Source organism: Thermobia domestica, chromosome 13 (genome assembly GCF_964235325.1).
Source record: "Thermobia domestica chromosome 13, izTheDome1.hap1.1, whole genome shotgun sequence".
Lineage (NCBI taxonomy): Eukaryota > Metazoa > Arthropoda > Insecta > Zygentoma > Lepismatidae > Thermobia > Thermobia domestica.
The window spans coordinates 138,782,013-138,806,166 of record NC_137466.1 but is presented as its reverse complement, the minus strand read 5'-3'; the positions used below and the strand labels follow the sequence as shown (position 1 = coordinate 138,806,166).

The 24,154-nt window shown below is 36.4% G+C and overlaps 1 protein-coding gene across 1 annotated transcript in view; it reads right to left on the bottom strand.

Moving 5' to 3' along the window:
- Nucleotides 1-775: 775 nt before the first annotated feature.
- The window catches only part of LOC145669302 (solute carrier family 23 member 1-like), a 62,584-nt gene continuing 39,205 nt past the window's right edge, over nucleotides 776-24,154 (bottom strand). The window contains exons 9-12 of the mRNA XM_081737614.1: nucleotides 21,999-22,078; nucleotides 9,215-9,356; nucleotides 8,461-8,590; nucleotides 776-2,320 (exon numbers count right to left, since the gene is read on the bottom strand). Coding sequence (XP_081593740.1) covers nucleotides 2,239-2,320; nucleotides 8,461-8,590; nucleotides 9,215-9,356; nucleotides 21,999-22,078 — 434 coding nt within the window. The 3' untranslated portion in view covers nucleotides 776-2,238. The remainder of the gene's footprint in view (nucleotides 2,321-8,460; nucleotides 8,591-9,214; nucleotides 9,357-21,998; nucleotides 22,079-24,154) is intronic.

Sequence of the window (24,154 nt, the reverse complement as noted above, 5' to 3'; positions counted from 1 at the left end):
CCTAAAACAGTGGCTCTCACGTGAAAAATCTGCAAGGAGGGCGCAGGGTACCGGAGAGACAAGGAAACGAGAAATAATAATTGATTTTGCAGAGAGATGTGATAAATCAAACGGAAATAACATCACAGCACATTTATGTATTGGATCACCTTAGGCGCATGATAGGCGATATAACTAACGAGGAAACTGATCCAAGTGTGACACGAAATTGTGGACGAGTTTATGCGCAAACGAAGTGTTTTTGTGTATAATTAAACCCATTAGGGCGAAAAATCCTTGATCTCAACCATTTCGGAGATATAGAGGGATAACGGGAAAGATGACGCTCTGATATTTTATGGATTTTCGGTTGTGTTGGGAGTGAATATGTCTCAAAATTGCATTTAAATGTTAAGAAAGGTGCACCAGAATGAATAAAAGTGGTGTTGAATGTTGAGGTGAGTAGCGTAGCTTTTACCCAGGGCAGGAAAAAGAAGGGCTATGAGGAATAATAAATGCCAGTGACACGAAGAACAAAATTGTATATTATTACTTGCTAATATATTATACGGTACCTTTAGTTCATAGAAAAAGAGAAAAGACGATATGAAAATGTATTAATTATATTGTCAAAGGAACAGAGACGTTATTATGTGAAAAAGGTCACATTCTATGCAAAAGCGCTATAGAAAAACAAATCAAATAATATGAAACATAAACACATATTGTTGCAAACGTAAGTACGACAGTGTGTAGTTGTGTGGCATACGTATATTAAAACGCAAGGTATGAATCAATAAACAAAAATAGTATATTCCACTTAAAAAACGAAAACCTGTAGGCCTTACATACTATACATCACACACAGTTCCGATCGGTTAAAAATTGAAGAAATTATAAATGATTGGAAAGTTCGGATGGCCACCATTTTTTAAATTTTGATCCTATTTGATTGATGATGTTTTTACAAGATTCAGTATACCAAGAAACCTGCACATAGACATCTTATACGACTATTTTAGGCTACAATGGAACTCTGGTATTTTCGCCTTCCCCCTCCAAAACATTCCTCACCTAGAATTTTTATGGACTCTTCGGTTTTGTAACCCTTATGTCTAAGGCGATGTACGGTGTATTGCTACAGTTTCGTGGATGAAGGAATTCTTCATTTTTAAAATTCTCTTTTACTTGTACTATCGCTACATATTCAAAAATTCGCAAAATATCGGAGCGCAAGCCTTCCCCTTATTCCTCTATATTTCCGGAACCGTTGAGATCGTGGGTTTTCCCTCTAATGCGTTTAATTGTACACAAAAACACTTCGTTCACAATTTCGTGTCACACTTGAATCGGTATCCTCCTAAGCCTAATTTAACGATATGAGTCTTAATTGTGCGCTTAGCATATGAGATTCGCTGGATGTTGTGCGTATGTGACGGAGATTCAGAACTCTAGAATTTTGGAGGGTACTACAGATTGCTAAGCAGGGAACCATGACTACTTTGTGGTATTATGAAGAACTTACAGTTCCACCAATATACCTTTGCATGTGCAGTTGTTTCACTAGTTACTTCGCTTTTCCCCCTTCTGAATTATTTGTAGGCCTTCCTGTTTGTTCCCTACTCGCAGAGAGTGGTAAAGTGTTTCAATTTGCGAAGTTATTTTAACGCTACTTAGCTGAAAGCCAAGGCCCTAATTTGGGGAGGACAGGGGTACAATTGTCCCTCTTTGCGTTTGACAATTATGTTATCAATACTGTAATAATATACTGAAAGAAACTTGAAACTCCACTTATATCGGTGGAGAATCTTCCTCCTCCGCACAGGCGGGCCGAGAGGGGTTGAGCCCCCTGAAATTTGGTTGAGCCTCTGTATTCTTATTAAAATCCACATTAATGATTGTTAGATGATGTCTGATAATTCTGAATGGCTTCCCAAAAATTATTCAGGAATGGCACAACTGCCTCCCATTTCCAAGCAAAATATGAAATGACGCCGCTGCGAAGATCATAGACGTATAGTGGACTCCGCCAGTGGCATATTCCTTTCAATTTTGTATCTATTCCAGCTACCTTATTGCTTCGCTGATGACTTAATTATCACGAAGACCTAAAATCGTATTTCCGATGACTTCTCATTCACAAGATCGTCATAACATGGAGTTTCGCTGCAGAATAGCCCGTGCCTGCAGCATGGCAGTGAACCTTTCCATTCTTGATGGTGGCCACTGCCAATGAAATTTGTTGATCCAGTGTATATATTATTTGGACTTTTTGTTGCAAAGTTGAATTTCTCCAGGCTCGTAGGTGGGTAGAAATGGTACGTACTTCGTAAAACGACATCTGAAAAAAAATAACGAGTTGATAATGTTTTAATATAAATACACCGTCAAGGTTGTAATCATTAATAATAATTTATGCCTATTTATGCACACCACGTACGAAGATTTTTTAAGTATTAAGTACGGAAAATAACTTAAAAAGCACAGTACTTACAGTATTGTGAGTACTAGTTGCTGCACCGAACGTTAGGCCCAGTGTACATTATAGGTTAAAAACATGCTTAATTAAAAGTCCAAATTGTTTACGTTTAACGAATTTATTTATTTATTTATTTATTGCCCATCAATCAAATGCAGTTACACAAACATTAGCCTCTTGTGCTATATTGAGATAAACTGTAACAATATAATTAAGTTACAATTCAATCGTCACAGTATTTTTAAATCGGCGAATAGCCTGAACGCTAGCGACACCTATTAGCATGAGCATCAAGTGATAGCGATAGCTTTTAGGGTGATTGTTTATATTAGGAATAAGCTTGACGTACTTAGATAGTTGTCCTATATAAATAGAATAATAACAATAAGAGCAGTTAACCTAGCTAAACGATGGACGTTTGAACGGTGATAGAAAGAACTTCAAATGATGTACGAGAGAGGATTAGAAACTAAGGTTATAAGGCCGATATATCTGAAGTTCCATCTGTTATAGAAGAATTAGGAGTTTTGAGGTAATTTTTATGCATGGAGTTGGCAACTGTGCAGAGTTTCAGGCACCCGTCATCTACGGCACTAGTTGTAGATAAACACAAACGGCGACTCGTTTGGAAAACTGGTCTCGTAAAGTCCACTCAGTTGTTCGATTTCTGTGGACGAAACACGTAACCGCGGCTGAAATTCACGGGCAGCTGGTAGAGGTACGGAGAAACCGTAATTTCTAGTCAGCATGTCGCAGAATGGTGTCGCATGTTTGCATCTGGTAGAGAAAACGTCACCAGAAGATCACCACGCTGTTGAATAAGTTTCACTGAGACATTATTGACCACCCTCCCTACAGCCCGGAACTCCCTCGAAGTGACTTTCACCTGTCTCCGCACTTGAAGGAGCACCTACGAAGCCATGGCTTGGCTTTAGACGGAGACGAAACACTTCGTGGCAACGTGGCTGAACACGCAAGGACAGGATTTTTATCAGAAGGGAATCTTCAATCTCATCCCATGATGCGACAAGTGCTTCAACCTATATGGAGACTATGTCGAAAAATAATCCAAGGTATATACTATGTGTTGGCTGCATTGGTTGTATGAAATACTATATACACGTTTCACTGCAGGATTTGTAATCTTACTTTCTGATCATTCATAGTAGCGTACAAGTTCCAAGTATTTTGAAGATTTATCGCACACATAGTAATTACTAGTGAAACAGTAACATCGGAATACCGTCTACTGAAATTGTCCATTGGATAATTCACTTGCTCCAATATTTCTGGAAATCATATGTCTGAAAGTGTTAATTTTTTCTTCTTCAGGATAACAGTGTTCGAGAACTTGACAAATCTTTTGGCTGTTTTTCAAAGGCATTACGAGGAACAGGGAGACTAGGAAATTTCGGAGTGAAGATATTTAGTTATGTTGTCTATTATACACAGTGGCGAAGGGTGATAGTTTCAAGAGGGTAGGCCCAATGTTCTACTACTACTAAAAATAATAATAACGATAATAATAATAATAATAATAATAATAATAATAATAGTAAAATGAAACAGATTAGACGTAAACATTTTACTACAGAAATACAAGAAGACGAATTCACATAAATTTAATGCAATTGTAGTTCATCGACAGCACTTATTCGATCCGGACCTCAATTTTCATAATGAAATTGACGTATGTGACTCATAGCTGATCTTAATTCGCCATAATGCAATTTAATTGCTTTAATTGGCGTGATCGGGTGGGAAAGGGGATTATCGCATTATCTGCGCTTCACAAGAAACATATGCTGAAACAAAAACTGCTTGTAAAATTTTGTCTTTAATTATATTGTTCAAAACACATGGCACGCATTCAATTAAGATATTTTGTGTGTCATTTAATTCCCCTTTAAAAACAGAATCAGTCTTAAATATTTCCATACGCTGCTCTTTATTTCAACAACTACACACACACACACACACACACACACACACACACATATATATATATATATATATATATATATATATATATATATATATATATATATATATATATATTGTACCAATGCATGCAAAACTCTCTTGCCCTCTGTTTGTTCTATTTTCAACATAGGCGTTAGTCTTCGTTCCTTAATAACACATTAATTTTCAAAAGACCACTGACATAGAAGGTTCTTTAATAGCAATTATATTACGTATATTCATATTCTCCACTTACTGACATTTTCTCTCATTCACTTTTGCAAACGTAAGAAAAAAATCACTCATAATATCTCAAAAACACACACTCTTTCTAATGAATTCATTAGAAAGAGCATTAGTTTGCGATAATAGGCGTAGCGCCTTTAGAATTTCTTGTTCCAGTTTTTGCGTTGCGTTAGAGTCCGAAAAATTAAGCAAAGTTGGAACGGAATGGAGCCCACGTTATCTTGCTCTTTATTTGTTTGATATATCGAATCGAAATCGAAGGTCTCGAGAGAAATTAGTAGGTAGAAACAAAAGTCGATAAACGCTGAGGCCGGTCTCTTTCGCAGGTTATACGCGGGTGAAGAAAACGTCATTTCCAACATGTTCTCTCGCGGGATTTTCTGAGTAGCTTGGCGGTAGTTCTTCTGCCTTCTCTGAGACACTGCTCGGTGAGCCTCCCAGCAGTGGTGCCAACCACGATTTCTTTATCGAACATTTTTTTTCAACTTAGAAAATATCATGCATTCTGTGCAAGGAAAATGAATTAATTATAAATTATAATTTCTGAAAGTAAATGGGTAGGCCGGGCCTCAGGGCCTCTTACCACCCTTCGCCACTGATTATACAAAAGAGAAAGTCATCATGTGTGTGATCGAATCACGGGAAAACGTCTGAACAGTTTGAAATAAATTATTGGATACAGTTATCAACAACCTCGGATTGAGTTTTGCATCATGTTATATAATTTGATTAAAATGTATAATGGGGAGCAGGAGTGTGACATCATAATTTATGCGATAAATTGACTATCTCAAGATCTTATCAAATTAGGAAATTGAAATTCGGTATATAAGTTCTTCACTAAAAACAAACGGACTCGTGTCCCGGTGTTTCTGTAAAATTTTCCTTCTACAGGAGGGAATTAAACAGGATGTCCAATATACAATGCAACCAGGAGTTTGGGATAGTACAACTTTTGAACCTGAAGCGATATACAAATAATGGTTACACCAAAATGAAGCTATGTTCATGCATATATTTTTAAACTAGGAAGCAACGATTAAAGTACAGTGAAACCACCCAGTGTTGCCAGTTGTAACCGAAGGTATAAATCTTTTTCATTCTTTCTTTCTTTTTCTTTTTTTTACAAAACACGTAAATTGTCTCAAAAGTCACTCGTATAGATGTTCTGTCGTTAATTTTCAATTTGGTTAGGTCGAGTAGCTTGGAAATCATGGAGCAGAAAAAAGAATTTTTCATTTCCACCGATAACGATCGGATCGGGCCTCTGTAAAGGGTAGGGAAATCGTAGTTTTAGTAAATTAACACTCTGGATTGGCAACACTGCAAATGTTTCAGTGCATCAAAAGGCGTGTTAAAAATCTGTCTACATCATGCAATTTCTAAAAACAACGAAAAAGAAACTTTGAAATTATCATGATAAAACTTTTACTTACATGCAGCAACACTAATACTCATTTCCGTGGGGCTATTTAAAGCAAAAGGTATACAAGAAATATTCTTGAACTATACAAGACCTGGAAACGAACATTCGCAGTGCCATTTAGAACATTAACACTTCTACTCTTCGTAAAGTTGCTGCCAACAAGGTGAAACGTGTGAATCAGTGTTTAATCAAAACAGGGGCACTTCCAGCATTTGCTTTACAACTGATAACTCATTTCAGTGTTGCCGGGTGAGTGTAAGTAAAAGTTTTATCATGATAATTTCAAAGTTTTTTTTCATTGTTTTCAGAAATTTCATTATGTAAACAGATCCTTAACACATCTTTTGATGCACTGAAACATCAGCCGTGTTGCCAATTCAGTGTTAAATTATGAAAACTACGATTTCCCTAGTTCCCACTTTCAGAGGCCTCATCCGATTGGTTATCGGTGGAAATGAAAAATTCTTTTTTCTGCTCTATGGTTTCCAAACTACTACAACTAAACAAACTGAAAATTGACGACAAAACATCTATACGTATGAGTTATGTCAATTTACGTGATTTGTAAAAAAAAAAAAAAAAAAAAAAAAAAAGAGATTTACACCTTCGGTTACATCTCGCAGCAGTGTGTGACTCCTCGTGCTCTTTAATCATTCCTTCCTTGTTTAAAAATATATCTATAAACAATGCTTTAATTTGGCATAATCATTATTTGTGTAGCCTATCGCTTCAGATTCAAAAGTTCTACTATCCCAAACTCCGGGTTGCATTTTATATTGGACACCCTGTATTTTCTATATAAATACAAATAAAATGCAAGAATGTTTGATACCAACTTCTCCTAGACAGCTGCACTGAATTTGGTGATTTGGTACGCTGAGCAGACCATGGCCTAACTTAGGTTTTTATCACATTTTCATTATAGGAGATGAGAAGGGGAGTGGAAAGGTGTGACTAATAAAAATGCCGTTTAATTTAGCATTTAGAATTTAGGAATTAGAGTTCTGGGCTTTCGACATCTATTTCCATGTTACCCCTCTCGTATGAGGGATTACGTTTCTCAGCGATCACACTATCCGAGGAAACGGAAAGAAGAAAGGATTCAGGAGGGAAAGAAGCGGCTTGAGACTTATATATTAAGTACCATCCCGGCATGTGCCTGTTATGAATGAGAAAAGCCCAGCAAAACCTCACTTAAGATGGCTGATTTTTTCGACCGAGTGTCCCATCAGGAATCGAAACCGGGACCGCCGTTTAATTCACTCCCTATCGGCATGGGTTAACAAGTGCTGGTGGAAGGAAAGGGGTAACATGTAGGAATAATCAAAAATGACAGATATTAGTGTCTAATCCTTAGTTTTCAAGGTCTCTGAGATGAATAGTGGCATCCCCAATGTCATTTAAGTTCAAATCCATCGCCCAGTGGAATAGAAATGTGAAAGGTGGTAATGTATGACATATAAAATTAATCGAAAACGACCGATATTAGTGTCCCACTAGTAGTTTTGGAGGTTTCTGAGTTGAATAGGGACACTCTCCATGTCATTTAAGACTGTCAGCATGTGGTGGATGCAAAGGAATGACGTTTAAAAATAATCAAAATTGACTTATACTAGTATGTAATTCATAGTTCTCGAGGTAGTCGAGATGAAAAGTGGCACTTCCCGATGCCGTTTGAAGTTTACAACCTCCCCCATCAGCATGGAGGCGATAAGTGGGAGGGGTGAGTTTGGAAGAAAATGGGGTGACATTACGTATTTTTATCATTACACTTTTAATGGAATGCGTGTCCTAAGTGAGGAAAAGAAGGTTCTAATACTTTGAGGAAACCTATTCTCCTCGTGCGAAGAACGGGCATTTCAGCTAGTTTAGGAATAAGGAAGCAGGCCAAGAAAGAAGAAGAAAGTTCTTCAGTCTATTTACTCCTTCATCATAGTTTGAAAGATTACATTTAAAAATTTGTATTTAGATACATAAAACTGTTTATACTTTGTACAAATCTACCCGCTGGCATGGTAAAACTTCCACGTTAACTGTAGGGAAGAGACCATGGGTTACTTAGATTTTTTTTTTTCGCATACTCTAAGGGGAAGAAAGGAAGTTTCGAAAACGAGTAGATCATTTAAAAGTAGAGTGTTTCACGAGCCCCTCATGTTAAGAAAAGATAATAATAATAATAATAATAATAATAATAATAATAATAATAATAATAATAATAATAATAATAATAATAATAATAATAATAATAAAAGTTTGGAATATAGAAGCATTAATTTTAAGAAAATGTGATTTTTATCTAAAAGAAAAAGGAAAGTTGCTGGCGTAAATTAATCTGTATGGTTACTTTCGTATCTTATTGAATACTTACTTCCTCAGCAGACTCATGCCAAAAGGAAAATCAAACGTTTGTCTTTGAGCTTCCAGTTCCTTTTCATCTGTAAGAGTGTCCACTTTTATCTGGTTCTCCCATTGTATCATTCCTCTCTCCTCCCTTGTACCTTTGGAATTAAAACAGATAATTAAAGTATGTTTACAAGAATATACAGGTTTGTATAGAAGAACCATTTGCATAATTAGACTCACGAGATTATACTAAACTATAGAATAATATTTGCTGCAACGTTCTTGAGTTATAAATGGACTTCGTTTCTGATTTAATATTCCTGAGTTCATATTGCAGTCACCAGTGTCACAGTGCCACCTTAAATATATTTAGACCCGTTTACATTATATTCCTGTGACTGGTCGTAAAGGTCTCAGTACATTGTCCGAGAGCGCATAATACTGTTTAATGTGGCACTGTGTCAACTCCCGACTAGTTGTCAGTCAAACTGAGGGTATGAACAGTGGCGTATTTACGATTTTGTTTCGGGGAGGGCTTTACCAACTTTCGGGGGAGCTTTGCCTGAAAATGTGAAAATTCTGCAAGATATTTCATATACTTTACTATAGTAAGTAAGATTTCGGGGGGGGGGGGTTAAGCCCGGAACCCCACCTCCCTAAATACGCCACTGGGTATGAAGTATCAAATTTATCTACAAGTACAAAAATAAAATGTAACAATGTCAAGATATTCTTACAAAATTCAAAATTGGAATAAAACTGGATCATAAACACTATACCTGGAATAAGATTGTCGAGGACACAACCGCTGACTCCACCTACTAGTATGCTGGTACTTAAGAGTACCGTTAGAATGCTGTCAAGAATATGGCTTCCTGTATTTATTGCATGTGGGTGTACTGACATCCATTTTGATAATACCTAAAATTACCAAATTATTAATTTGTAATATCACCCTATATACATAAGCATGTACACGTTTTCAATCTTCAGAACTATTATCAATAATTAGTAATATCTTTTAGCCCCATTCTGCATGATTTTTTTCTTTCAGCGAAATCCTCATATGGGAACTTGAAAAATGAATTGAAACTTGAATTTTAGATTTTTCACTTAATTCCGACGAGAAATAAGTAAGTGCCATACATGACACACTGACAACTCACAAAGAACATGCCAGATGACACCAAAATTTCTTATTCACGCAACATCTCTTATCTCACACAGCAGACAAAACAGTTATTTGATGCCTTTGATAAATCACAAAAAAGCTAAAGTGAAAATAAAGGTATGTGCCATATATGGCACGGCATGCGGTAAGGGGTTAATGTAAGTCTAAACCTACTTTTGTCACTAATGGTAACATAAAATGTGCGATTTAAATAACTAGACAGATACGTAATAATATTAAACTTTTAAAAGAAAATTTCAACACAATTTTACAGTGTCTAAAATCTCTCTTCTGGATAGTATGGTAAAATAAGTGTTAGTTGATTAAATTCTAACAACTTTAGGTTATAGTTACATTTTTAAGAGAATCTTGACATTTAGATGTCACACGGAAGTGTTTGGCTAATGTGGCGTTCTCTTGCATGAGTAGCCGACTGTTCACGTAAGTGCTTTCTGCTTGCAAATGTTAATTTCAGGACTTAACCAGTGGCGACCTACTAGCTTCATCCTCTCCTCCCCTCGAAACTAAAATCAAGCTTAAGAAAATCTTGATTCATAACTTGACGGGGTTCTTAAAGTTGAGGGTGATAGGCAGGGCATCAACAACTGTCCGGAGGGTTTTCAGGGCCGTTATTGACACCACTATTTTTAATTATTTGTTTTCCTCTGTTGAGCAAATTGGTTATGTGTATCGTTGGTTCACGATCACCACACGAAGTAACGTAACTTATTAAAAGTTATATATATATATATACATAAAGTTAGGATACTATGATGAATCGAGTTCTAACAAATGTATTTCAATTTTGTATTATGCTTTCGTTATAAGTAGTTTGCACCTGTAGTTAAAATTTGAGGAGAATTGTCAATGCATTTGATACAAGGGTCAGCGCAAAAGTCATTGCAACTTATATATATATATATATATATATATATATATATATATATATATATATATATATATACAGCGTGATTCAAAATGATGTGAACGATTACAACTTCTTAAAACCTTTTTATTAATTTTCCAAATAGCTTCAAATCTTACAGTTAAATGCTAAAACTCTCCAAGTTTTTGTGATAACAAAATGAAAAAAGTGCATCATAAATGTTCTATGTGGGCCCCCTTTGTTACCCTGTGTAAGCGGATAGTAGAAATACAACACCACTTACTGTTACAAGGTGGTGGAGTGACGAGGGATATTCAAATTTATGTAAATATTAATGAAAATACTAATGAAATGCTCTTACATGTAAATCCCTACTTGGAGCGTCAAAGGTGACCTCCTGTTGGAGCCGCCACTGCCACACTTGTTACCTTTATGAGCATGAGTAAAAGTTAAAACAAAATAATATCTCAGGGTTTTAATTTCATAATATATCTCAGGGATTTTTGGTGACCACAGCTATGGTCTCAGCAGCTACTTGTAAAAGGTATTGCAAATTTAATAAGGTTAAAAAAAAAAATAACTCAAACATACAGGTAGCAGCCTGTTATGTACCCTTTACACTCATAGCTGGGTCTCTTTGGTTCTCTGGGCGTGAAGCTTTCCTGGGCCCCATTCAGGAAAGTGGTCAGAAATACTAGAGTAAGGATTAAAAATGTTTCCTTAACTCTTCATCCTGAAAGAAAACATCAGAATTAGCTATAGGGTACTCACCACACAGGAAAACAGAAACCCTCTCGCTACTGGTAGAAGATTTATTATCCAGCTCGAATAGCCAGATGACTGATGTACACATGCACAGATCTCATTTAATATAACACTTGATTATTTGAGAATTAATTTCACTGGTGCACCATAACACACTGCTATATATATATATATATATATATATATATATATATATATATATATATATATATATATATCTTTACACTTGAACACCGATTATATAATACACTCTGGAGATCTGTCTGACCTCCCAAATGGTAAACTGTTAAGCATACAGACAAATTCTCCTCATTGTTATGAGTTTATTGTCTCTGACTGTCTCTGTATAGAGGCGAGGAGTAGAGAACATATATTTAAAAAAATCAAATTAAAAATCAATTGCGAAAATTTCACACAGTTCCATGCTGTTGATGTGATGACATAATGTCCACTTCTTAGATAGTCTCTGCTCACTTGGAGGGACTTGAAAGGTTTTTGTGACGGTAATCACACGCAGGATGCACCTACTTCTGAAGTTATCATGTTAATGGGAATCACACTGTCCCTGGAAGGTGATGACGTAATCAAATAGAAGACGTCGAAATCATGTCAAAAGCTGACACAGAACTTAGTCAGCACAAATGTTTACAAAGTTTGATAATCTCCTTGGTAAAAAGTTCAGGAGGGCCCTGTCGTTGACTGAGACAGACCACTAGCTCTCGGATGAGACCTGTTGAGATTTATTATAGCATTCCATGTCAAGAATGTCAATGTAGTGCCACCGCACTATATGAAAATTAATTTCGCAGATATACTTTTAAGCTTGCAAAGGCATGGCCAGCATAGCCACAGTTCAGGTGTATGATAGTAAAAATTTGGTAAAGTAAATTCTAAACAATGAAGAGTTGATAATTTAACTAAATTGCACTGTTTCTATTCCACTGCTTGATACATCTCACATACTAGCTTGTGAGAACCACTATCACATAGTAAGTATACTATCACACCCGAGTTCGCGGTACATGTAATCTCATGTACGTATTTCAACAGAGCTCCAGGGAACGACGGCTTCACCGCTCTGTGACTTGACAACGATACGACAATCAACAACGAACTGAAAATCACAATGTCCGCCAAAGCCTTGTAACCTACGTAGATTTCCAGGAAATTGAGCGACTCGCTCTTCCAAGAATAGACACAAAAGCTTTGGTAGCCTCGGGCTAAACTGTGTGTGGTCTCTTCAGTCAGCCACGCTTGGAAACGCCAACCTGCTCTTGCAACGAGCAAACCACTCGTGACATGTGCTGCCCTCATAGTAACGCGCGGCAGTTTGTTGTAAAGGGTAAAGGGTGTTTGTAGACAACGTCTTCTAGATGTCCCTATAGAAAAAATCGCAGGGAGTTAAGTCCGGTGATCTGGGTGGCCAACGTAGAAGCTGATGATCATTATTACCTGACCGCCCAATATAGCGGTGTGGCAGTCTGTTGTTGAGGAAATTTCTGACATTGTGATGAAAGTGACATGGAGCTCCATCCAATTGATAGATGAAGTTTGCACTGTCATGTTCGAGCTGTGGCATAAGCCACGTAGTAAGCATTTGTACAAATGTTTGTTCAGTCACAGTTCCTTCATCAGAGAAGTACGGACCATAAACTTTTGAAGATGAAATTGCACAAAACACATTCGTCTTCAGTGAATCACGCACAATTTCACAGATTTGGCGTGGCTTCTTAGTTCCCCAAATGCGAACATTTTGTTTATTCAATCTTCCTGTCTCATGGAACGTAGCCTCATTACTGAAACAAAGTTTGCCCCCAAAATCATCATCAACCCTGCACAACTCTTGAAATGACTCACAAAAAGTCTTGCGACACGTGTGATCATTAGGTGTTAAGTGTTGTAACAACTGCACTCGATACGGATACATCTTTAAATGTTTACGCATCCGGTTCTGTTGAATTTGTCATACCACTTACGTATGGAGTTCTTTGATGGTGGATGATGATGGTGGTTTATGAAGTTTTGTGCGGAACTCGCGTTGAGCACTAACAACAGACCGACAAACGCAAAATGCTCTCTCTGCACCACAGGAAGACATCTTGGAACTAATCACTCTGTCACCTAGCGAATAAATTTTAAACTACTACGCTCGTTCCAAACAGAACTTGAGGATAATATTAAAAGTATTTCCATAGAGATTTTATTCTTGATAGAGTATTATCACTTATATACAGAGTGAATCAAAAGTTTGGTAATATTAAAAAAACTATCTGACAAAACCAAACTCGACCCTCTAGACCCACCCCCTGGGGGTTGGGGTGGGGTCAACTTTGAAATTTCAAATAGAATCCCCAATTTTTGATTGCAGATTTGGATTCTACTGCCCAAACTATGTGAAGTTTCATCAACACTTTTCCGTTGATGAATAACATGGCGCAGTAATTGGAGAAAATAAATGGCCCCTAAGTACTCCCATTTCGTTCATGAGCTTGGTAGTATTTCCGACCTCTGTTCTCGTTCAGTGTTACTGGTTCACTTCTCTGTTCCTTCTCGTCACTGGATAGAAGCACACTACACACAGACAGAAGACACAGAGAAAGGCACACCTTCTTCATTCAGGCTTCGGGCAGTATCAGTGTTGCAAACCAGAAAATTTAAAAGCGGCGAGTAGAGGACAAAAAATAAAACAATTAAAAGTAAATGGAAAATTAAAGAAAAGTATAGTTATTGAAGTATCTGCTTATTGCACTATGGTGTTTTTTGACTTCTGTGTCTGAAATAAAAATGTATTGATAAAACTGTTTTCTAATCGCTAAAATATGACATTCATTAGGGTCGATTGTACCATTCTCTGATAAAGATAAATTATCGGAACGATCCAACCTTGTCGCGGTAGTAGATCTCATCTTACACAAAATAACACATGACCACTGCGACCAGTGTTATCTTATCTGACGATTAAAATATATCAGGATAGTGTAGAATTGGCCCTATAACGTGCAAATGTTCGAATGGTGTAAACTTATCAAAAATAGCCTATAACTGTCAAGCTAATTTATGTTTGAAATAACGGGTGAACCAAAAGTTTGGCCACGGTAGAGTAACGGGAGAAATACACTTCTGATCAAAAAAGCGAAAAAAAAACAAACACGTATTTAATATGTTTCAAGAAACCATCCGATGATATCAAACGCAACACTCTACCCCCAACCTTCTGGAAACGAGCGGGGGGGACATTGATTTTTCAAATGGAAACTCCAATGTTTTATTGAAGATTCGGAGACTACATCCCAAATAATGTAAGGTATAATCTCAACTTTTTCGTCGATGTGTGATATAGCGCTGTAATCGGCGAAATTAGATGCTCTGCTCTTCGTTCATGAGCTTGATATTAGCTCCGACCATTTGTACACGGTGCAGTATTTTGAGAAATATGCGTCGGATCAACAAAGTTATTCAAGGGTACCAAACATGATACCGCATCCTACAGCTAGGTGGGGTTAGCTGAAACATTTGAAATGGAAGCTTTTATTTCTTATTGCAGAGTTGGATTCTGCGCACAAACCTGTATAAGATTTAGTCGAAACATCGTTGTCGCTGTGTGACGTGGCGCTGTAATGGCGAAATCAGGAGAACTTCCTATATGAACTTTAATTAGCTTCAATGCTGTGGACATGGTGAAATAAGTATACATGTGATCCAAAAACAAAAGAAAATGGGACGCGAGAGACGGGACCTACAGTTGAAAGTGGGATCCAAACCTCTATTAGGATTTAGAACCGAGACTTCCCCCATGAACAATTGCCGACGAAGTTCGTCCGACCGTCGTCGGTTATTGGGTGGTAGCAGCGAAAAGGATGAGCTAGTGCTGGTTCAAAGTCGGCTGCCTATTTGTAGGCTTGGCAGCGGACACCGTGACGGCCCCGCCGCTGTTCAGGAACGGCAGCTATGAGACAGACAGTTGTCTTTGGCCCAGCAGTGGCACGACGTCGTCCCCCGAAGCGACGGTATCATGAAGATTTTCGCCATCGTTTCGCCTGACTTGTGCGAGTAGTCTCATGAGACTGCTCGCGGTCTCGCATAGTTTTCGATGGGTGAAATCATTATGGAATTCTTTCTTTTTCTTCTTTCTCTTCTTCTTCTTCTTCTTCTTCTTCTTATTATTATTATTATTATTATTATTATTACTATAGTATATTATTATCTGCAAGTAGTAGTAGTAGTAATAGTAGTAGTAGTACTACTACTAGTAGTTGTAGTAGTACTAGAACTAGTAGTAGCTGTAGTAGTAGTAGTAGTAGTAGTAGTAGTAGTAATTGTAGCATTAGTAGTAGTAGTAGTAGTAGTAATAGTAGTAGTACTAATAGCAGTAGTAGTGGTAGTAGTAGTAGTCTGTAAAGAGTAGTAGTCTGTAGTAGTATTTTTTCTTTTTATTTTTAATCCTTTCATCCTTTAATTTTTAAATGTCTATAATGTGTCATCAACAAATTGATCACATCGAACCCTAGACAAGATTTGATTCTGTCGTTCCAATATAATTTCAAAACTAAAGGAGTTACCACTAAAGAGCATTGTGTGAACAGAGTGCACATTTCAATACGTATGTATGATACCACCTTAATTTCGTAGCATAGAGGCCTCTTAAGTACATTGATCGAACTTCCGTTCGGCATAGACATGACGAAGGTTATAGGCGTAACCTGTAATTTCGGCATTATAAAGGAGCACTTGCACAAGAAATGATACCTGTGTGTGTGTTATTCGTTTCATTATTGTTTTCTCTTCTCACATGCAATGTATGGATGTGTGATTTATAACAAGTTTAGTGATACATGACATGGGATTGCAACATTGGAATAGCATTGCTCGTTCGTTCATTCACATGTTAAAGCGACGTTTACCTGAATGATTCGTTTATAAGTGACAGGTCTTTAACGGCGACGGATCTGTTGGTAACGATTCTCGGTCTAACAGCAAAATGTCTTTCTTTTTCACACCAAACAGTTAATTTACTTTCGCCGATTATAGCGCCATATTATGCATCGACGGAAAAGTGTTGATGAAACTTCACATAGTTTGGGCCGTAGAATCCAAATCTGCAATCAAAAATTAGGGTTTCCATATGAAATTTCAAAGTTGACCCTCCCAGCCCCTAGGGGGTGGGTCTAGAGGGTCGAGTTTGGTTTCATCAGATAGTTCTTTTAATATTACTAAACACGTGTTTTTTGGTTTTTCGATCCGAAGTTAAGTTCTCGAGTTATTCTACCGTGTCCAGACTTTTGATTCACTCTATATATATGAAAATGGAAACTAAGCAAGAAATTTGGAAGTTACATGTTGGAAGTTGGATGAACATAGATATCACCATCAGGATATTGCACGTAAAAAACGACTAGTTTGTTCGTTTCAAATAGTTCCTTTCATACGTGTTTTGCCGCTAATTGTAACGTGACAAACCATTGCAAGTGCAATTACAATTATGCATAGGATCCAGAAACACATACTAGTGACATCTACAGTCGTTCGAAGTAGTCACTCAGTCATCCAAAAAATCCACCACACGTTGCCAATGATGTGAAAGGCGCCGAATACCCGTGGCCTCACCATAAGTGAATCTTTTGGTTTCATGGCTCATACTGTGACAATGTTTTCATATGTTCGAAAGTGTGTTTCACGTAATGACTCCTTTAGTCTTGCTATGTGGTCGAAATCGCAAGGTGATAAATCTGGGGATTATGGTAGTTGATCGATTACTTTCCATCCTTATCGCACGTGACGATTCTAGACACACACTGTTAATGTTGCGTCATGACACTGTTATCTGGTGAATTCTTTGGGAGACTACTTCGAAAGACTGTAGATGCCTTCTGGACATAACGTTTGTTCTTATAATGATTTGAACTGTTTTAATTCGAGGTAAACCAAGTATGAGTTGAAAGATACGTTGTACTCTTTTTGTCGTGCTAAATCTTGATGGTGTTCATTCAATTCGCTACATATAATGTATATACACACATGTACTAACCTTCTATTTCATATTTCGGAATTTCTTCCTTCTTTTACATTTTCGTAAAAACAAGTAGTTGCCATGACTTTTGCGGTGACCCTCGTATTTCCATATATTGTAAGATTATTGAATGATTGACTATAAATACTTTAACTATATTTTGTGTATTAGTTATAGAAAAAATCTGTATCCTGGTTTTGCTTTGAATTTTCATTATTATACACTGTATATGTAGCTTACATGAATTAGTATGCTGTAACATAACAATTATACATAGCAAAATTAGTATCCTGGAGGCTCTAAAATCTCTTTACAATTTTTTGATGCCAGCTCAAGGCCCGCTGTTGCAGATTCGACTTCCCTCAGGGAATGTCTGTTACATAGTGTCATCTCATCATTCATTTGTCATCATTTCCTTTAGTCTAACTCAATCATTTTCGACTTTTGGATATATGACGTAGAACAGGTAGCTCAAATAAGGAGAGAGGATGAGACGCAATGAATGGAGTAAAACAACTATTGGCAGCGTATGAGTTATCATACATCCATGAGTAGCGTATCTGCGAACCCATCAACTACACTAAGTCTTCACCACTGCTTTTTATCATCGACAAGTTTCTTGTTCGATCCTTGTTCTATCTGTGTGGGTTGTTAAGAATGAGAGCAGGAAACTGTGACAGAGAGCATAAAGATGGAAATGAGAGATCTAAAGGGCAGAATGTGGGATGTAAAGCACAAAACTAAAATTGAAAGGAGAAAACTCCAAAAAATTTTCCAAAAGCTATATTGTGAGTAACAAATACAAGCAAATACAATTAAGTGCCTATATTGTTGAGAAAGTCTATGAGTGTCCAATGAATTATGTTATTAATTTACACTTTAAAGACTTTTTTGTAATCTTTAGTTATGTATATGATAAATTGTATTATGGAAGCCTTTTTTGAGAAGTGTTCTCATCATGTTGGTAGTTAACTGCTTTCTGTCGTTCAGTTTATCAGCAGAAGTTATTCCTTATTATTACTAGTTCACATATCAATTACGTATATTACGTACGTATATACAACAATTTTACGTAAGCACCAACGATCATTTATAGATAACGGAAAGACAAGTGGATGAGAAAACGCTATTTGCATTTTACTTACAGATAGATGACAATGGTTCACCATTTCATTCTTTGGCACAAGGTCCAGTAACTATTTCTTTCATTTAGAAAATAATTAAATGAATTTTAAACATTACCCTTTAGTTCAGTGAATACAGTGCTATTTGCACAGAATTTGGTGAATATCATTATCAAGCGTATTCAAGAAATCAACAACAAATAATACTTACTCAATTGCTTCCAGTCCAAGGATCCCTAACATATACTCATAAAATGACAATTAAGTAACGTTTTTCTATTTATGTTAAAAATTTGTTATGCAAGCCTTGTTCAAAACAGAACCGGATAGAGTGTTCAGTGTCTAAACCAGTAAATGAAATACATTTGGACAAGTGGTGCTAATCAGTAGCAACCCTGACAACCATGCTTTAACAAGCCTTCGGGAATGAACAACAATACACCAGAAAAGTTCACCGGAATTTTACGTGGTATCTAGATTCTGTGAGATTTAAAATAAATAGTAATTTAAGAATTAACTCATAGTATGTATAGACTAGATATTTAGTTGACTGAGAATAAAATGCTCACTTGTTGAAGATAGTTAGAAGAAATGTAGTGAAACGTTTGAAGAAATTCTTTGAAAATGATACTTTGCATATAATACATAATTTAACTATTCTATCAGGCCTTGTTTCCATTTTGTACTAATACACAATAACACACTGATCAAGGCTATGTGATAATATGTAAAAAATCAGTATCACGTAACAGTTTCAACACAATAACTGTGTCTTCATCAGACTTCCACTCCTTCTGGCTGCTGGGAGTTGGTCATCACTTATATATACTGTCCGGAGATCAACTTTTAATTAGGCTCCGCCCCTTCATTAAAAAGTAACACTTGTGTGGCTTTCACTTTCATTTTTTAGCTGCACACGTGTCCAATTAAAAGTTTACATTTTTCCGCTGGATGCGTTCTGTCCTCTAATTATCCTTATTATTTTTCTCTCTCTTTCTTTCTTCTTCCTTTTCATTTCTTCTTCTTTAAGCAGAATCCTCTCCCACTCCTTATTTATCGAGAATCCTGCATTCCAGTTCATCACCTTGTCTCCTGCCTTCATAATCTCCCTGGCTTCTTTCCATTTTCTTACCAAAGTTCTATTCTCTACTTCTATGACCTCTGCTCCTTCCCACCCTATCCTGTGGTTAGTCTCTTTCTGATGCTTGTATATTGCATTGTTGTCCCTTTTCAATCTTACATCATCCTGGTGCTGTTTAATCCTTTCTTGCATTTTCTTTTTTGTTTCTCCTATGTAAATTTTGTTACACTCCGCGCATCTTACTCTATATATTACTCCCCTCTGATCTTTGTCCGCTATTGCTTTTTTCTTTGTTCTTCTGACTAGTTCAATTATTCTGCTTCCTCCTTTCCTGTACGTCCTAATTCCTGCTTTCCGAAGCATTCTCTTTATCTTCTCTGTTTCTTTGCCTAGGCTTTCTATTCCAAACCATTTTTTGTTCTTGCCGTCTTCCTCTTTCTTTCTCTCTCTTGCTATGTTTCTTGTGACCCTATCCTCTTCGTTGTATCCATTTCTCCTTAGTTGTGTCCAGAACTTCTTTAAATCTGTTTTCCTCTGTTCTTCATTTGTGTTTAGGTCTCCTATTCTTTCTTCCATGTCTTTTATGAAATTCTTCTTTGTACCCTCATCCACATCACTTCGTTTGTGGCAATACACTCCTGCTGCACACTCTTTTTGGTACCATGATGTAATAAACTCTCCTCCTTCCGACTTCTTTATTTTCATATCTAAATAGTTTATCTCCTTATCTACTTCTATTTCATGTTCGAGTCTAATCCCTTTCTTTTCATCTTCTACGTCCCTTATGAATTTCTCCAGCTGCCTTTTCGTCCCCTTCCATATTCCTAAACAGTCGTCCACATAACGGCAAAAAAGAAGCAGTCTTTCTCCTCCTCTTTCTATCGTCTCCTTCTCCCATCGATTCATTATTATATCTGAGAGTACTGGACTCAAACAAGATCCTATATTAAGTCCTTCCTTCATTTTAACAATCCTGTCTCTGATTATGCAGTATCCATTCTCCCACAATGCCTCTAATCCTCTTCTTACCTTCTTACTGTCCCAATTTTCTATTCTCTTTTCACCCATTTCCTCTTCTATTATTCTCAATATTTCTTCTCTCTTAAGGCTCGGGAATATACTCTTAACATCCAGGCTAAATAGCACTGTGCTCTCATTTCTTCTTCCTAATTTATCTATCATCCTCTTAACCTCTTGCGTATTCTCTACTCTCCTACTTTCTTGTCCTTCTCTCACTGCCTCGGCTATCCTCTTAAGCTTTTTCTCCAGCAGTTCTAACATATTATTCCTGCAGTTAAGCACCGGCCTCAACTTCACTACTTCTTTGTGGATTTTTGGAAATCCTTTCATTCTAGGTAGCTTTCCTTCTTCTCTCACTAACCTCTTGAACCCTTGCTTTTTGCAGTCCTCTATAATTTTTCTCTTTATCTCTTCTTCTTGTCCTTTTTCCGCGACATCTTCATAAGTCTCGTCTTTCAGATCTCCAAGTTTTTCTTCATACCATACTTTATCCATAACAACTATAACTCCTCCTTTGTCTGCCTGTTCCACTACTATGTCCTTTCTCGTTCTTATCCTTTTCATTCCCATTTTCTCTTTGTCAGTGAGATTGCCTCTTTGTCTTCTTGATTTGTTATTTACTATATTTACAGGTTTCCTCCGAATTCGGTTCCTATCTTCTTCATCTTTTATTTCGTGAAATGCTTCCTCTATTCCATAAACAGCTTCTTCCTTATCAACCTCCTCTTTTGCTACTCTGAATTTATATCCTAGACTTAAAAACTGCTTCTCTTCTTCAGTAATCTCAATATCTCCTATGATTACCACTCTTTTCTCATCTATTGTCTCTTCTTGTTTCCAGCCTATTCTTTTACCTTTCTCTCTTAATCTCTCTTCTTCGTTTCTTCTGAACCTTTCCTCCCACACTTTCATTTCCTTCATTGTGAATTCTCTTGTAAAAATGCTCAGACTTTCTTCTATTTCTTCTCTTTTGCTCTGATTTCTTTCCTTTATCTAATATATTGTGTAAAAATATTGTGTAATAAATTGTGTATTAATACATAATTTATGTAAAGATAATAGTTCTAGTACTGCAATAGTTCTACAATTGTTTCAAGATTTCAGAGTCATCCTGTATTGGAGGGGGTGCGGTGGCTCAATGGTAGAGCGTCCACCTCCGGTGCTTGGGTCCCTGGTTCGATCCCAGTTCAGGCTGTGTGGACTTTGTGGTGGACAAACACGGTGCTCATGGGTTTTCTCGCTGTTCTGCCGTTTCCTCCCACTTTCCTCATTAAACCATTTCATCCATTTCTCATAATCACCATCTCCTTTAGCCTAACCGGCATAATAACCGTGGGACGTAAAACTCAAGGATTTCATTTCAGCCTGTATTGGTAACATGTCATTATTTTATTTCATTAGTCATAAGTACTGTTGTGAAATTGCCTTCCACATTATACACTTTCAAAGTTAAGAGAGGATCCTTCCCTGATGAAGATATATATGAGTTTCGATTTTAACATCACTTACCAATCCAAAAAACAAGGAGAAACCAAGAATATATAGATTTCTTGGTGAGTTCAAGTCCACATATTGTAAATTTGACAAACCTGCGAATATCAGAAGAAAATATTTAAAATATAATTAATGTACTGCAGAGTTTTATGTTTAATAAATTTAAGACAAATAAAATGCAGATGTTTTATTTCAATACTCTGAAATGAAATCCTCAGTAAATCGGATTGTAAGTATGCTATTTATAGATAATAAGTAGCCTACATGTGAATGAAGAATAGTATGTGCATTAGTAGGATGTATGAAAACCGAGAAACTTTTTTTTTTTAAAAAAAAAAAAAAAAGCTTATTAATTAATAATTACAAACTCTTATTAAACATGAGAATCAAGCTACGGAGCCTTTACACCACAGTTGAACGCTTAGCTGACCCTATGTATTCTCAGCAGTACCCTTATCTGAAGGAATGTAAGAAAAATAACTCAGAAAGTTGTTCTTCAATGTATTTCTTCATGGGCTTTCTGGGTCGTCATGAGCCGATACAGCATATCCGTAGTAAATTAAGAAGCTAAATATAACACTTTTCCAATAAATAAATAAATAAATAAATAAATAAATAAAATTAAAAAATAAGATTTATAATATTGAGATATACCTAAATTCGACTACTGCACTGTTGGCAATTCCAAAACTACTTTATATATTCTGGTGTATGTATTTTACGTAAGATAAAGTTTCCCCTCTTCTTTCTACAAAGGAAATGTGAAGTACATCAAAAATGATTTGAAGCCGATTCTAAAATACAATATCTAAAATATATTGTATAAATCTATGTGTGAGATACAGCATGTTCTCTTGGTTTAGTCATAGCGGTGGTTGGTCTGGATACAAGTAAGAAATCAAGTACAGAAAGTGAAATAGAAAAATGTATTAACCAATCAGATGTAAACCATTGTTCCAAAAGTGGTGTTAGTAAATAACTAATAAATAATAATAATAATAATAATAATAATAATAATAAAAATAATAATAAAGCAATAACAAAATCTGAATATATCTAGATACTCATATCGAAATGGAAATCTAATATTTTCAGTCTTCATAAAGTTTGACTGCCGTCAGAGTTACAACAAATAACCTGCAAAGCTAATTAAAAAGTATATACTTGCAATAGTTGGTTTAACATTATACGAGTAGACTATTCTTGCTGTAGTTGGCTGTCTATTTTTTTTAAAAAATATATGAAACAGATACGTTGTTTTCTGTAGTAACTAATGCCGCACAGGTAGTTCCCTGACATCTGATTAAGAGCGATGGCCTTACTAAAGGTTGTCCTAAGGAAGAGTTACCTGTTTCTTCACTACAAATAACAGTGGGAAAACTCATTCATTTCAAAAGATCATACGATAATGCTTGCAAATCAAGTAAGCAAATATATGAGTGGAGGTGTTAAATTCGCATGAGGCACTGTAAGTGCTGAATTCATCTAATATTGCTGAAATGGCCCAGATCGTTGATGTCGCAGGGAGGATTACTCGTCAAGAGGGACATGCTGTCAAGAACTGACCCGATTATTGCATGTGAGTGTTGGATCAGGTATCCCGTCTTGAATTAGGAATATAAAATGATGAAGTAATAGGCAAAACCAATATATGCTCAACACCTTCAACAAGAAATTAAAAGCAAGAATCAAGTAAATACCAGCACCACAATTTATCACCAAATTTGACACGCTATTCCAAATTAGACTTGTGAAAAAACGAACCTTTAGACCATTTTGGTGGCTCTATTATCATGGTTATATTCTCAAATATTAAAAGCATGAGTGATGAAAACTAAACAACGAAGTATATTCTGAGTTTTTGGGATGATATTTGAGGTGAGGTGAGGTGATTTTGAGTTTTACGTCCCGTTCAGCAGCGAGGCTATATGAGACGTGGACCTACTGATTAACGTGAAATCCGAACCACATGAGCTTCCACCGGGATGATATTTGAATCCTATAATCAGAACAAGACACCATGAAGTGGCACAAAAAATAGATAGCTCCAATATGACTCGATTGTCAAATTTGACTCTCTGTGGGATTGGTTATAATGTTTTCCATGTCCATCTATTCGCCCAACCTCATTTCGTCGGGCTATAATTTTATTGACTATTTAAAGAAGTATC